The sequence below is a fragment of the Centroberyx gerrardi genome, chromosome 1 (assembly GCF_048128805.1).
Source record: "Centroberyx gerrardi isolate f3 chromosome 1, fCenGer3.hap1.cur.20231027, whole genome shotgun sequence".
NCBI lineage: Eukaryota > Metazoa > Chordata > Actinopteri > Beryciformes > Berycidae > Centroberyx > Centroberyx gerrardi.
In genome coordinates this window covers 1,318,434-1,330,869 of record NC_135997.1, presented here as the reverse complement: position 1 = coordinate 1,330,869, position 12,436 = coordinate 1,318,434, and the positions used below count along the sequence as shown (strand labels likewise).

The 12,436-nt window shown below is 43.6% G+C and overlaps 1 protein-coding gene across 1 annotated transcript in view; it reads right to left on the bottom strand.

The window, feature by feature from the left end:
• Window positions 1–627: 627 nt before the first annotated feature.
• The window catches only part of mapk8ip1b (mitogen-activated protein kinase 8 interacting protein 1b), a 51,199-nt gene continuing 39,390 nt past the window's right edge, over window positions 628–12,436 (bottom strand). The window contains exons 5-12 of the mRNA XM_071923169.2: window positions 10,121–11,281; window positions 6,388–6,463; window positions 4,587–4,759; window positions 3,573–3,676; window positions 3,143–3,259; window positions 2,230–2,300; window positions 1,299–1,397; window positions 628–1,087 (exon numbers count right to left, since the gene is read on the bottom strand). Coding sequence (XP_071779270.2) covers window positions 1,015–1,087; window positions 1,299–1,397; window positions 2,230–2,300; window positions 3,143–3,259; window positions 3,573–3,676; window positions 4,587–4,759; window positions 6,388–6,463; window positions 10,121–11,281 — 1,874 coding nt within the window. The 3' untranslated portion in view covers window positions 628–1,014. The remainder of the gene's footprint in view (window positions 1,088–1,298; window positions 1,398–2,229; window positions 2,301–3,142; window positions 3,260–3,572; window positions 3,677–4,586; window positions 4,760–6,387; window positions 6,464–10,120; window positions 11,282–12,436) is intronic.

The following is a 12,436-nucleotide window of genomic DNA, read 5'->3' as shown; positions in this document are numbered from 1 at the left end:
CTGTATATGTGTAGATGGAGAGAGAAATAGTGAGGTTGTTACCGACGACAGACCCACAAAGATGGAAGCTGTGGCTGCGGTGCATTCTGGTCTCTGTCCTGCTCCTGTGGGTGGAGAAATTGGTCTCTCGACGTTTACCGCTGATGTTTTAGATCACTGAATTCTGATATCAAACTCTATTGTAGCTGCTGGAAATATCTGGAGGTGACGTCACCTCGTCTACATTTGGCCAGTTATCAGCGGAAGTAAGAAAAATACACCAAACAACAAAATGGGCCCAGAAATGTAAGGTACATCACCAGCAGCTGTGTGTTTTTACCAGTGGTAAATTGTTTTAGGATGGATTTTTCCTTTAAGACCAAAGGCAGAAGACATTTCGCCATCATTTGCAGGTGTGGTAAAGGGAAACAACACACTGTTCCTACATGGAGTTCTGTAGTTAGTTTACATTTCATGGTGAGGGCTTTATTTTTTAATATACAGCTCCCTCACCTTCAGACACTAAGTATTGAAAAAGAAGTCACAGCTAACTCAACATGTGTTCACTTATCCAAACCTCAGATGACTGTCGCTTCTGAAACAGCCGCTTGTTTTGGGGTGCGAGCACACAGCAGCGCAATCCCCCCGCCGCTCCTGGGCTTCCGGTGTTGCACCCACTAAGACTAGGCTGTGGGCCAACTAGCACTGTCAAGGCTGTGGTGATACAATGGTTGTGCTTTCCATGGACAGCCTGAGATCACCACCTCATCACTGACTCCATTTTGCATATTATTTTCTCATGACACTCCTCCGTGTCGGCTCTGATTCTTTTGGCTCATTTTCTTCCTTTCTTTCTGCACAAAGGTTCGACCGCAGAGTCCCAATACTTTATCCTTCTTCTTCTGCTTTTTTTTTTTTTTTTTGTCAGATGTATTAATTTTCTATTTTTTCTTTTTCAGATATGTCGGTCCTTCATGCAACATTATGTTATGATACAGTGTACTGTACAGGGCTGTGGTGGAAGGCAGGGCGGGGCTATTCCAGGTAGATGTCCTCTGTTGGGCAGGAGAACTCCACAAACTCTTTATAGTACAACTGGAAGGCTTTCCTGGAAAACAAGGGAAAAGTGTACTTCAGTTCTAGGCCTTACTTAGCATGCAAAGCTATGTAACAGTCATGAGTATGGAATGTTCTAGAGGCCTGAAACCAGTTTGACAGATACATTTCCCAGGTATCAGCAGAGATAAGTATAATGCGGGAATCCCCTGCACGCAAGACAGCGAAGAGGAAAGACCAAATCATCAGATAATCCAACTCACCCTACTGACTCTGCCAGAGGTTTGGTGGAGTCTTCAGACACAAACACATGGCACGCAAATCTCTGGTCTGCTGGGTGCTTAGTAATGAAGCCAAAATACCTGCAAAGAAGCCAAGCAAGACGAGTAAGGCACTCCAAACAGAATGTACAGTACGATAACTATCTTTACCTCACGGCTTTGTTAAATGTTTGATTCTGATTGGCCATTAAAGACATTCTGACGTCTGGTATTGCTGAATAACAACCTGCTGTTTCACAATTGATCATCTCACTCTGCAGTCCGAATTCTGGCCAATTTGTTGACTTCTAATCAAATTAACAAGTGACACCTGGTTGTAAAGAGACGTACTGCTTGGTTACTGCAGACAAACACTCTGCTAACTGAGATTAGAAACATGGAAGAATTACAATATTACTTTTAATTTATTTGCTGAACGGCCACCTTACCGGATTTGTTTACGTTGCTATGGTTACAGTTCTGCTGGATAAGTAAAATCAATAGTTCATGTCAAATGACTAATGTCTTAAGTAGCCATGTAATAAGCTGGATAATGTAGAGCGAGCCGGTCATTATCGCAAAATAAAACTTGGGTGAATCAAGACCCCGACGTGAATGAATCCACGCCTTGATGCACAACGAGGTAGGGAGCTTTGCTGAAGACAAGTTAAACTACTAGTTTTTAAAATTGTTATGGTCAATATATTGTTTTCAAATATTTTAAATCAGAGCTGCTTCAATTCACAATTCTAAACTTCAGTGACTGTGCAGTACATGACAATACCTGCACTTATTAACTCCACAGCATAATATGGGAATAAATCAGTATAGAGAACTAAACAGGTTCAGAGTTCAGAGACAGTTTAACAAATCAATCTGCGTACAACACATCCTTGGTTTGAAGTAGCACTCGTTGCTTTCTGTCTTTACTCACTTGCTGTTTTTAGGGTGGTAGCCACAGAAGGAGACGTTCTTTAACTGGAAGAAGTGATTGCACTCATTACTCTGTGGTGGGAGGGGCAAACACAAAGGGAACAGAAACAGAGACAGCATAAATGTCTTATTTACCATCAAACAACAGTTTATCCTTGTCAAAATGATCATTCACTGGAATAATTTACCTTTTAATATCCGCTTAATAAAAAATAAATCATCCTTCAAAAAGATTATGAAGAGGCATTTATTGGCATGCAGATGACAGACGGAATAGTAGGAGGTATAACTCTGTACCAGTTTCAAATATTTGTGTTCCGCTTCATATGGGTTGTATTATTCTCATTTTTTGTTTTTTTTTAATATTATCTATATATTGATTTTTAATTAGTATTCCACCTAAATGTACGTTTCAGTGTTGACTGGCTTTGAATTGTATATTAATGTATTTTTTGCATTTTTTTTATATTAATGTATATTGATGTAATTTAGTGTATATTAATGTCATTTAATGTTTATCATGTAATGTGTTATGTACAGTATGTCAGGTGTGGACCCCAGGAAGATTAGCTGATTGCCACGGCATCAGCTAATGGGGATCCTTAAATAAACAAATAAAATGATCATAAACTAACAATTAATAATTGCCCTCCCATATGCACTGTTTTAAAATGCTGTGTACCTAAAAGCTATATCTCTGTATGAAAAAACTGATTCAAATGTCCCTCGGCATCTTTCCCTGCAGTACCTGATAATGGCCACACAGTGGTGACATTCCTTTAATGTACAATGTGGTTCTGGTGTGAGGATGACATGTTTTATTTTTAGCTTATATTTGCACTTAACTATGTGTGTGTATATGAGAAAGAGAGACATCGATAGAGACAGAGAGAGAGACAGAGAGACGGTCTTACCCTGTCACAGGCATAGTAATCGTCCTGAACCATAAGCTTGATGCCTTTCACATTGATCTCCAGGATACAAGAAGAGGGCGGGTTATACTGAACCGTCATCCTTCTATTGGTGGCAATCTGGTGGCCGGTGAAGAAAAGACAAAGAAGTCTAATCAAATTGAAAAGTCCCACAAGTGGCAGAGAGAGAGCCGGTTAGACTTAATATAACTGTAACATGATAATAATGTTTCCTTTGTGTTATTTTTACATCCTAACACATCCTGCATCTGTCCTCCTTACCTGCTATTTCTGTGACAAGAGTGGTAGTTGGTAATGTGTTTGTGCCTCTTGTTTCTCGTTCATCTTGTTTCACTAGTCACATACTCTACACACACACACACACACACACACACACACACACACACACACACACACACCATGGGCCCCATACCTTCTGCATAGCTGCACACAGAACATCGTTCCCTTTGTGATAGGGCACTTGGACTGAGCCCAGGAATTTCAGCCGGTATCTGTCCATCCACTCACTGCTCTTCACTGTAGAGGAAAGCAAAAAAGGTACAGAAAAGGAGACAATATTTTTATTACAGCACTTATGCCTTTGCAGAGAAAGAGAGAGAGAAAAGACAGGGGACGACATGCGACAAAAGTCCTGGGCCAGATTTGAACCCAGGCGTTGCACTCACATGGTACACACCTTAGACCACTGAGCCACCAGGACGCCCCAAAGAGCCATTAATGTAGTCAGGCACCAAAATCCAGGTGCCATTCTTAGTAACTCACTTAGGGCAATAAGTAAGATATTTACTGTCCCTTACCACAAAATGACCATACATCTGGGGGGGTTGATAGGGTTGTTGATCAATACCAACGACTCAACAATTATTTAGCCTGGTGCTGAGATTTCTGCACATTTTAGCTACAAAGGCTGAAAAACCTTATTCTCATGCCAAAATAGCAAATGACAAAGCAGTATTATTTCAGTATTTTGAATGGTGATATATTATCTCTTCACTAGACATTTCTGTTGGATCTCTTCTCTAATTAGCAAGCTTGGTCTTCTCTGTTGTGAAGATGTGATTATTTTTGTCAATTACAGGCCATTGTAGCTCAAGGGGACAGGGGGCGGGGCCAGACACTTGTGTAGGAGGAGACACGTTCGATCAATGTTGTTGCAATTCCTACTGTTTGCCTCTAGAGGTCGATAAGGCTCATAGATTCCTAAATACCTCTTTAAGTTTTCAACTAAATTGCATAAAATAAGATGAACAAACTGTATTTCCAGTTACAGTTACAAAGCAACTTTTAGCCTATCATGACTCATCAAGTATCCACGGTCTCAGTCAGCAATTCAAGTCACAACTCAAAGAAGGCCTGTCAGCATCTTTACGGTCTAACGGATTCAAAGTCAGCCTTCTACAGTAAATAAGCCCGGCTGTGTCAGTACCTTTGTAGCTCTCGGCCTCCTTGGCCACCTCTATAGCGTAGTATGCAGGGAAGATGCCCCGGGCGCCGGTGCGCATGTTGTAGCCCTCGTACCAGTAATCCTCTGCCTGGACCTCCACCAGCAGCGGGTCATCCACCTCCAGCTCCAACTCATCGTCATGTCGAGGGACGAACCTGCCAGGATCACACAGACAGCGGTTTAACATGTCAGAGTGCAGAGGATTTAAAGGACTACACCTACTTTTTGGGAGTTTGGCCCATTGGTCACCTTACCCAATATGTGACGAGAGGATTGGCACCAAAATCATCTCTGTGTCTCCGGTAGATAGCTCTGTCCGGTAAACATGCTAACTCTTTAGCACACAGTATGCTAAGTAATTGTAGGCAACTAGCATTATCCTAAAAGTGAGAAAATGAGCTCTAAGGCTGGAAGGTTAGTTGTGTCTAAACCTGCCAGGCTTGTTTAGAGGATTGGTAAAAAAGACAAAAAAGAAAGCGCTCTTTGGAACGACTTTCACTGACAGAAGATCTCTCTTCCTGCAAGACGCTGAGTGTAACTTGCTTTGTTTGCAAAGGAAGAGAGCAAAGTTAGCCAGACAGCTGAAGTTTTGTACTGTTGGTTTGTAACAGACTTCACTAATGATTGATATTTGGTTTTCAGAAGTTATGACTATACAGGCCATAGAATAAAACTCAAGAAGATTTGTTTTCCTCATAATTAGTTGTCTGTTGTGAGTCAACCTAGCTCTCACACTTTAGAAATGGTGCAAAAATCTATTTTCCGTACTTGGAAGCAGTCTCATGACTTTGATTTTACTGAGTGAAAGGATGACAAGACCATGTGGCATCAACACTATCTGGTTACCAGGTGAGGGACCTGAGCTATCCGGATTTCTGACAAGAGAGGATGCCACCCCCAAAATCTGGAGGTGTAACTGTAAAAGTGAAATAATGAGTAGTGAAAGAAAATGAATGCTAGCAGTAATAAGTGAAGTAATAGCATTGCTTTGAAATGAGTAAAGAGTAAGGAGTAATATGGCTGCTGTCAGGTGTTTAACCTTGTATGTCAACTTTTCATGAACTTAGAAAAACAGCTTGACCACCGTGCATTTTTTAGTTTATCCAATGGGTTTAGAAAGGGTTTCGTCAGCCCAAGGGTCAACTTTCTCAACCCACAGAGGAGCAGGTAATCCTTCAGTTGAAGTTAAAACATTATAATCAGTCACAAGGTTTTCACCCAACAATGACGATGGCTGACAGAGTCCGGCCATGCAAAGGAATGAAACACCCACACGCTTTCATCTGTGCTTATGACTGTATGTGCACTAGAAAAATATAGAATAATATACATAGAAACCTATTGAACTAAGGGGCCACTGTATTAGTCCTCCATTGTATGGGTGTCCTTTTTCTTAGTGATTGTACGACCACTTGGCCTGATAGCGCACAGACAGTGAAAGATGTTGGCATTCACGTGACTGCATTGCTATTTTTTTCTGCCTCTTACACTCCCCTCCTCCCCTCCTCCACACACACACACACACACACACACACACACACACACATACACACACTCTCTCCATGTATTCATCAGCCTGAGGTCTTGTACAGCAGCTGCATCTCCACAGTGCCAACTGGAGTGTGACTGTTACTGGGGAAACATGCAGAAGGGGAGTGCATTGCTGAGCAAAATCAAAGATCACAAGAAGGCAAAATTAGTGTTGGAGCTCAATGGGTTAAGTTTTCAGTCATGAGATGATGAGGATGATGGTGATGATGGTGATGGTGTAGTTCTTCCTCACCTGTAGACGGCTCTGTGGCTCTGGTCCCTCTCCTCTCCGTTTATGATGCAGGAGAACAAGCCGAATGACTCAGCGCCTGGAAAACCAGGGAAGACGAGCAGAGAAAGAGGATGGAAAAAATAAGAAAGAGAAAAGGAGGAAAGATTAACCGATGCCTCAAAAGGCAACAAAGCCCATCGCTGAGAAATATAAAACTCAATGAGGGCACATTATCTTTAATTTAATGCATGGATTACAACCTATTAATCACGCTTTAACGAGGCGTAAAACAGATGAGTGTTGTGTATTTCTACCTATATTCCCCTGAGATACTCCAACCCCCCCGTGCTAGTCAGATAAATAGCTGCGGTGTTTCTAATGGCTGCATCTGTGTTGCATTACAGAGCTGCGAATTACAGTTCTGTAAAAACATGGACCGCATCTAAGAGGACAGCAAGGTCTATTAGAGGAAATCACCACACGTGCCATTATTAATGGACAAATCTCTTAATTCTGTCTCTCTCTCTCTTTCCCACCAATCCTCCCTCCCACCCATTCATGCTGCCTTGCACACACACCGCGATGTGGGTGGATGTGTCGACAGCACGTCACAAGGCTGACTGCTGATACTTCCCAGGGGTTTCCCAAGGTGACTATCAGCCTGACGAAGGCTAATCCTGCGATTGACTGGAGTCGGGATCTTCTCTCTGTCCTCCCCCTCCTCCCTCCTCTCCCTCGCTTGTTTTATCTCCATAGAAGGACTTCCTCCAGCACAGTGATCCTGATGGCTATTACTCACCCAGAGTCATCTTTATAAAGCTAAGTCTGTCCTATCCTGCACAGTGCAACATTCATATTGCCGGGATTAACCCATCTGCATGCCCTGCAGCAGGCGAAGCTATTTTTGATATTTTTGTTGTGGTCCTGTTCTTCCTTTTCCACTGGGTGACCACTTGGTTTTGGGTCTACCAAACAGCATTTCTTTCAGAGAAACAGAGAAAATGTAAATGTGGAGGTGACAGACGACATTTTCAACATCATTATCTTGCAGTTACACTGCTAGGTCAGCTAGACTGCTGTTTCTTTCCCTCTAAGCACTAAGATTTTGAAGTCCTGCTGTGATGTTTCCTTCTAGCCCATCAGGATCCAAAATTACCATGCGCCAAGCACCAAATGACAGTTATTTTTGTCTTCGGCGTATAAATCATGGTCGACCACATACTGGTCAATAACTTGTTGAGACGCTGACATTTGAATGTCTTGGACATAAATCTTTTGGTCTTTGCCTGCTCTCAAACTTAAACTTGTAATTTGAATTCTGCCTATTCTGATCTAACTTGATCCACTGTATGAGTCAGTGAGTTTTAAATTAACTCAATTATCAGAGTACCTGATTCTGTAAAATAGCATTGGAAATGGGTAGGATGATGTATTTCTTAATTATTTTGGTCAGTAAAAATTATTTTTGGAGGGTGGTATTATTTTTTCTTTACCAGCCCTTGGCAGGTCAGACAAAAAGATAATTACCATTGCCCAGATTACAATTTACAATTTAGGCATTATTTAGCGGATGCTCTTATCCAGAATGACTTACAATAATGAGTAGTAAGGTTGAGAAGGGTTCAGTGTCTTGCTCACAGACATTTTGATGGGACACATGGCTGGTGATTGTCTGTTGTGAGGACTGAACCTCTGAATTTCCAGTTCTGAGACTTCTTATGAGTCTCTCTAAACACTTAGCTGCACCCAGGAAAGCTCCTCCTTTACTCAACCATGATTTGTTCAGGCAATTTGAATTTCATCAGAAACTGGTTCCTACTCTCAAACAACCAAAATGCACACAGCGGTGACAGAATATTTAGCAGATTCTGCGGAGGGAGATCAGGGAAAAACAACCTTTCGAAAATCATTCCTTAATGTCATTCACCGCCTTGCCATGGGTCATTTCTGTCTTTTTCACTCTCTGTTGGTCTGCAAAACTGTCTCCATGCAAAAAAATTCACAGAATTTGGATTTGAATGTGTGATTCCTCTGGAAAGCAGAGGGGAAGAGAGGGTTTAGGAGAGAAGCCAGAGAGCCGCAGGCTGTTTTAACACGGCGTCCCTCAACCCAGCGGGACAATCTCATGTCTAGCTGGGTTTCTGCATGCTGCTGACAGAAGGCTGATAACAGAATCTATACAGAGCAAAAACTATAGCTTTCATTTACAAGACTTGGGGGGACAAAATTACCATCATGATAATCACTTTCAAATCACTTTCAAAATGTGCTAAATAATCAAACTCATGCTCATTGCATTGAGCTGCATGGTAATATAAAGTATGACAAAATTATCTGATGTAATCTTCAAATAATATTCCCTAATTTGTTTCAGATCTCATTTCAAGGAGAAAGTTGAGTTAGTATTTACGTTTTATCATTCATTTAGACAACTGAATTGGGAATTACGATAACTACATATCATTATTTCATCACAGTATGATTCTGTTCAAAGAAGATAAACAATAATATTGAATTGTAATATAATAAACGATAAACAATGAAGATAAACCATAATATTGAATTATTACCCAGCCCTGCTTACAAGGCATCAAGGGAGATTGCCTCTGCTTCTTATCATAATATAAAATCTGGGTCTATGCAGAGAGTCCAGAGATTTCACAGTAATAAAGCAGGGCTGTAGATGAAGATCTGTGCTCTATTAATATATTCCACCTCCTATTGAATATCTCCAGCATGTCGGCGGCCTGCTGCGTTCGTGGTTTCTGTGCTTCACAGTGAAATTGCTTTAAGCCTTTCCCTCCACGCTGCCGCCTCAGCTGCAGCATTTGCTGCTCTGTTATGTTTGAAGGGAATTACACAGGACAATAGCATGCAGTACCGATGTGCTTTCAAGCATAATTCTGGGGAAAATGTTATGTCTGGTATTATGAAATGTATTCCAGACGTAGTACTTGAAAGGATTTTGAAATGTAAAATCAGGTCACTGAAGCAATCAAGCAATCAATGTAACCTATCCAGTGAATCAACTGAACAATGTTGCAGGGCACATGGAAAGGAAAAATACTGATGTGGAAAGAAGCTCTGATATCTCAGAATATTATAAGACTCCCCCATATGTAAAGTAGAAGGTATATGTCTGTCACTCCAATTGTAAGTTAGATTGATTTCCTGACCTTACAAACATCCCCTTAGGATTTGGAATTAAGTCTCTATCTCCGTTAGTTTCATAGTTTTGGCTAAAAAACGATAATCATCTAATGGCAGAAATCCCAGATCCGAATCACTACCACATCTAATCAGTTGTTTTCTGGCTCAAGGCGTTTTATTTCACAAGCTGTTTTCTGACGTCACGTGTGACAGTTTGAACTTCAGATGTGAACATTTCAATTCCCAGGTGAAAGGAGTTTTTTTTTCCACATGTAATCACCTGCTGCTACATGTGACAATGTTTAACGTGTGAAAAATTCATTTCACATGCAAAACCGTGTCTAAAAAACACATTTGCTTGTGCTTTGAATTCACGTGTATTTTCACATGTGGCTTTTTTGTAAGGCCTGTGTCCACCAAATTTCACGGAAATCATTGCAGAAAGTTTTTGAGACAGACAGACACAATAATTAGCAAACAGTGGCGAAAACAAAACCTCCTTGGTGGAAGTAAGAAGCCTTAACACACTTGTAACATACAATACTATATATATTTATAGTTATATAGCCATGTGATACTGAGTAGTATCCTGCCAGTGACTTACTAGAGGAGCGAGAGCGTCCGTTCATGAAGACATTGAGGAACTTCTTGGAGAAGTGCATGTCTGCCTCTGGTGTGGAGTCTTCAGACAGACAGGCTGTGGCCTCTCTCCTGACTCCTCCCACTCGAGCTCCGTCCTCCTCTTCCTCCTCCTCCTCCTCCTCCTCCTCCTCCTCCTCGTACTCCTCCCCGATGGCCGACTCGTAGGGCGAGGAGACGCAGTTGTCGTAGACGGTGGCCGAGTCGCTGTCGTCGCTGTAGCCTTGGTAACACTGCCGGAGACTGACCAGTTCCAGCTGGGCGTGTTCGTCCACCACCAGCGTGTATTTGACCGAGTCGTACGAAAGGCCGTTGGCCTCCGAGCTCATAGAAGTCCGGGGCGGGGCTTTGCCGCCGCCGCCGCCGCCGCCGTCCTCCCCTCCCCTTCCTCCCCCCTTCCTCATCCTTCCGTCCATCATTACCCTGTCCACATCCTCGTCCTCCCCCCCGTAGCTATCGTCAGTGGCGTCCACGTACTCCACCCCCGCCCCGGCCCTCAGCACGGCCCCCGCCCCTGTCCCTGCCCCCCTCAGGCTGAGGTCCAGGGCGAGGGAGGAGGGGACAGGAGGGGCGGAGGGAGCCATGCCGGGCGGGGTGATGAGCGACTCCACGCAGGAAGCGTACGAAGGCGGGGGGACGTAGACCTCGTCCTCCTCGTGGATGGAGGGGTTGGTCCGGTCGGGGAGGGGCTGGTAAGGGGGTGGGCCCTCCGTGTCGGAGCTGATGGACATGCGGCCCTGCTCGGTCTGCTGCGACAGGAAAGGCTGGTCCTGCTCGCCGGGCGGGTCCAGGGGGTCGGCCGAGCGCTGCACGGGGGTCAGGTAGATCTCCTCCGTGGGCTCTAGACGAACGTCCGTGTGGTAGCGGATCCTCTCTCGGTGGTGCCCGCCTCCATCCACCTTCCCCGCGGGGTGCAGCGGGGCCGGCGTGTAGTTCTGGGGGGGCGGGGGGGCCAGCGGCTTCTCCTGGAGCTTGGAGCGCGTGGCGGCGGCCGTGTGTCCGGAGGTGTGGGAGTGCCTGCAGGGGGCGTCGGTGGACGTGCCGCGGTCTTTGGTCTGCGCCCCGCCGCCCTGCACCTTGTCCTCGTCGCTCAGGCAGCTGTGCTCGTGCGGAGGGGTGAGCTCACCTGTGGGAGGGGCCGACACGCACAGCAACACACACGCAGCCGTGCAAACACACACACACACAGACGCACACGCACACACAAACGCCAGGCACACACACAGAGAGAATAGACACATGTACACGGACAGACACAACCACACGCAGACATACAGACATGGACAACAGACACATGCAGAAACACACATGAAGACAGACATGGCAGCGGACGCAGACATACAGATAATAAAAACATACAAGGAGAAGCACGCTCAAAACATCGGAACACACACACACACAAACACACACACACACAGGCAGACAGATATAAGAAAAGAGAAATGAGAAAAAAGCAAAGTGGGAATGGTTAGATAACGAATGTCAGGATTACGCAGCTAAATCCCCATTACTCATCAAATTCAGAGCGCAGCCAAGGAAATGTGATTGACATATTATGTCATAATCCATCGCCAGAAAACCTAGTATGAAAAATTCATTGTGGATAGTCTGGATGTTGCAGCATGTCGCACTAATATCTCAAGCTAAAGGACCGCAGGGGATAGATACGTTCTGAAGTGTTTCCACAGACTTCATCATTTTTCCAAGAGGCAAATCCAGGTCAGTCAGAGACACTTCACTCCTCTGCTATCAGATTTCATCACAGCTTACAACACTTGTGAAAATCTTCCTTGTACAAATCATGTCTGTTGCTAAATGAGTAGTATCTACTCAATAAAAGGAAAAAATAATTCCACTGTTACTGTGAAATGTTAGCTGTAGCCATCAATCTTCACATCTTAGGAGAACATTTTCTGTGACAGTCAGTCATTTTCTTGTATTCAGAAAGAAAAACATGAGGATCTGGACTTGTCGGTTCTTTCTACAATTCAAATTCAGGAGGATTTGGTTGCATCTCTGGCTGCTCCCTAAAATAAATCATCAAATAACAGGGTTGTTTGGCTTTAAATGGGTCTTTGGCAGTTCTGAGGGCCAGATGATGTCATGTGCTAATTTGCATAATAATGGCATCAGCTGTACCAATTCCAAGGAGTCTGCAAGTTTCATCACAGTATCTGAGACTTCTAGACCTTTTTAATGTCAGTAAGAATTAAATATAACACCAATTCGCCACTGAAATAAATGTGAAAAACAAAAAACTGTCTTTCCAGAGAATGGGTCT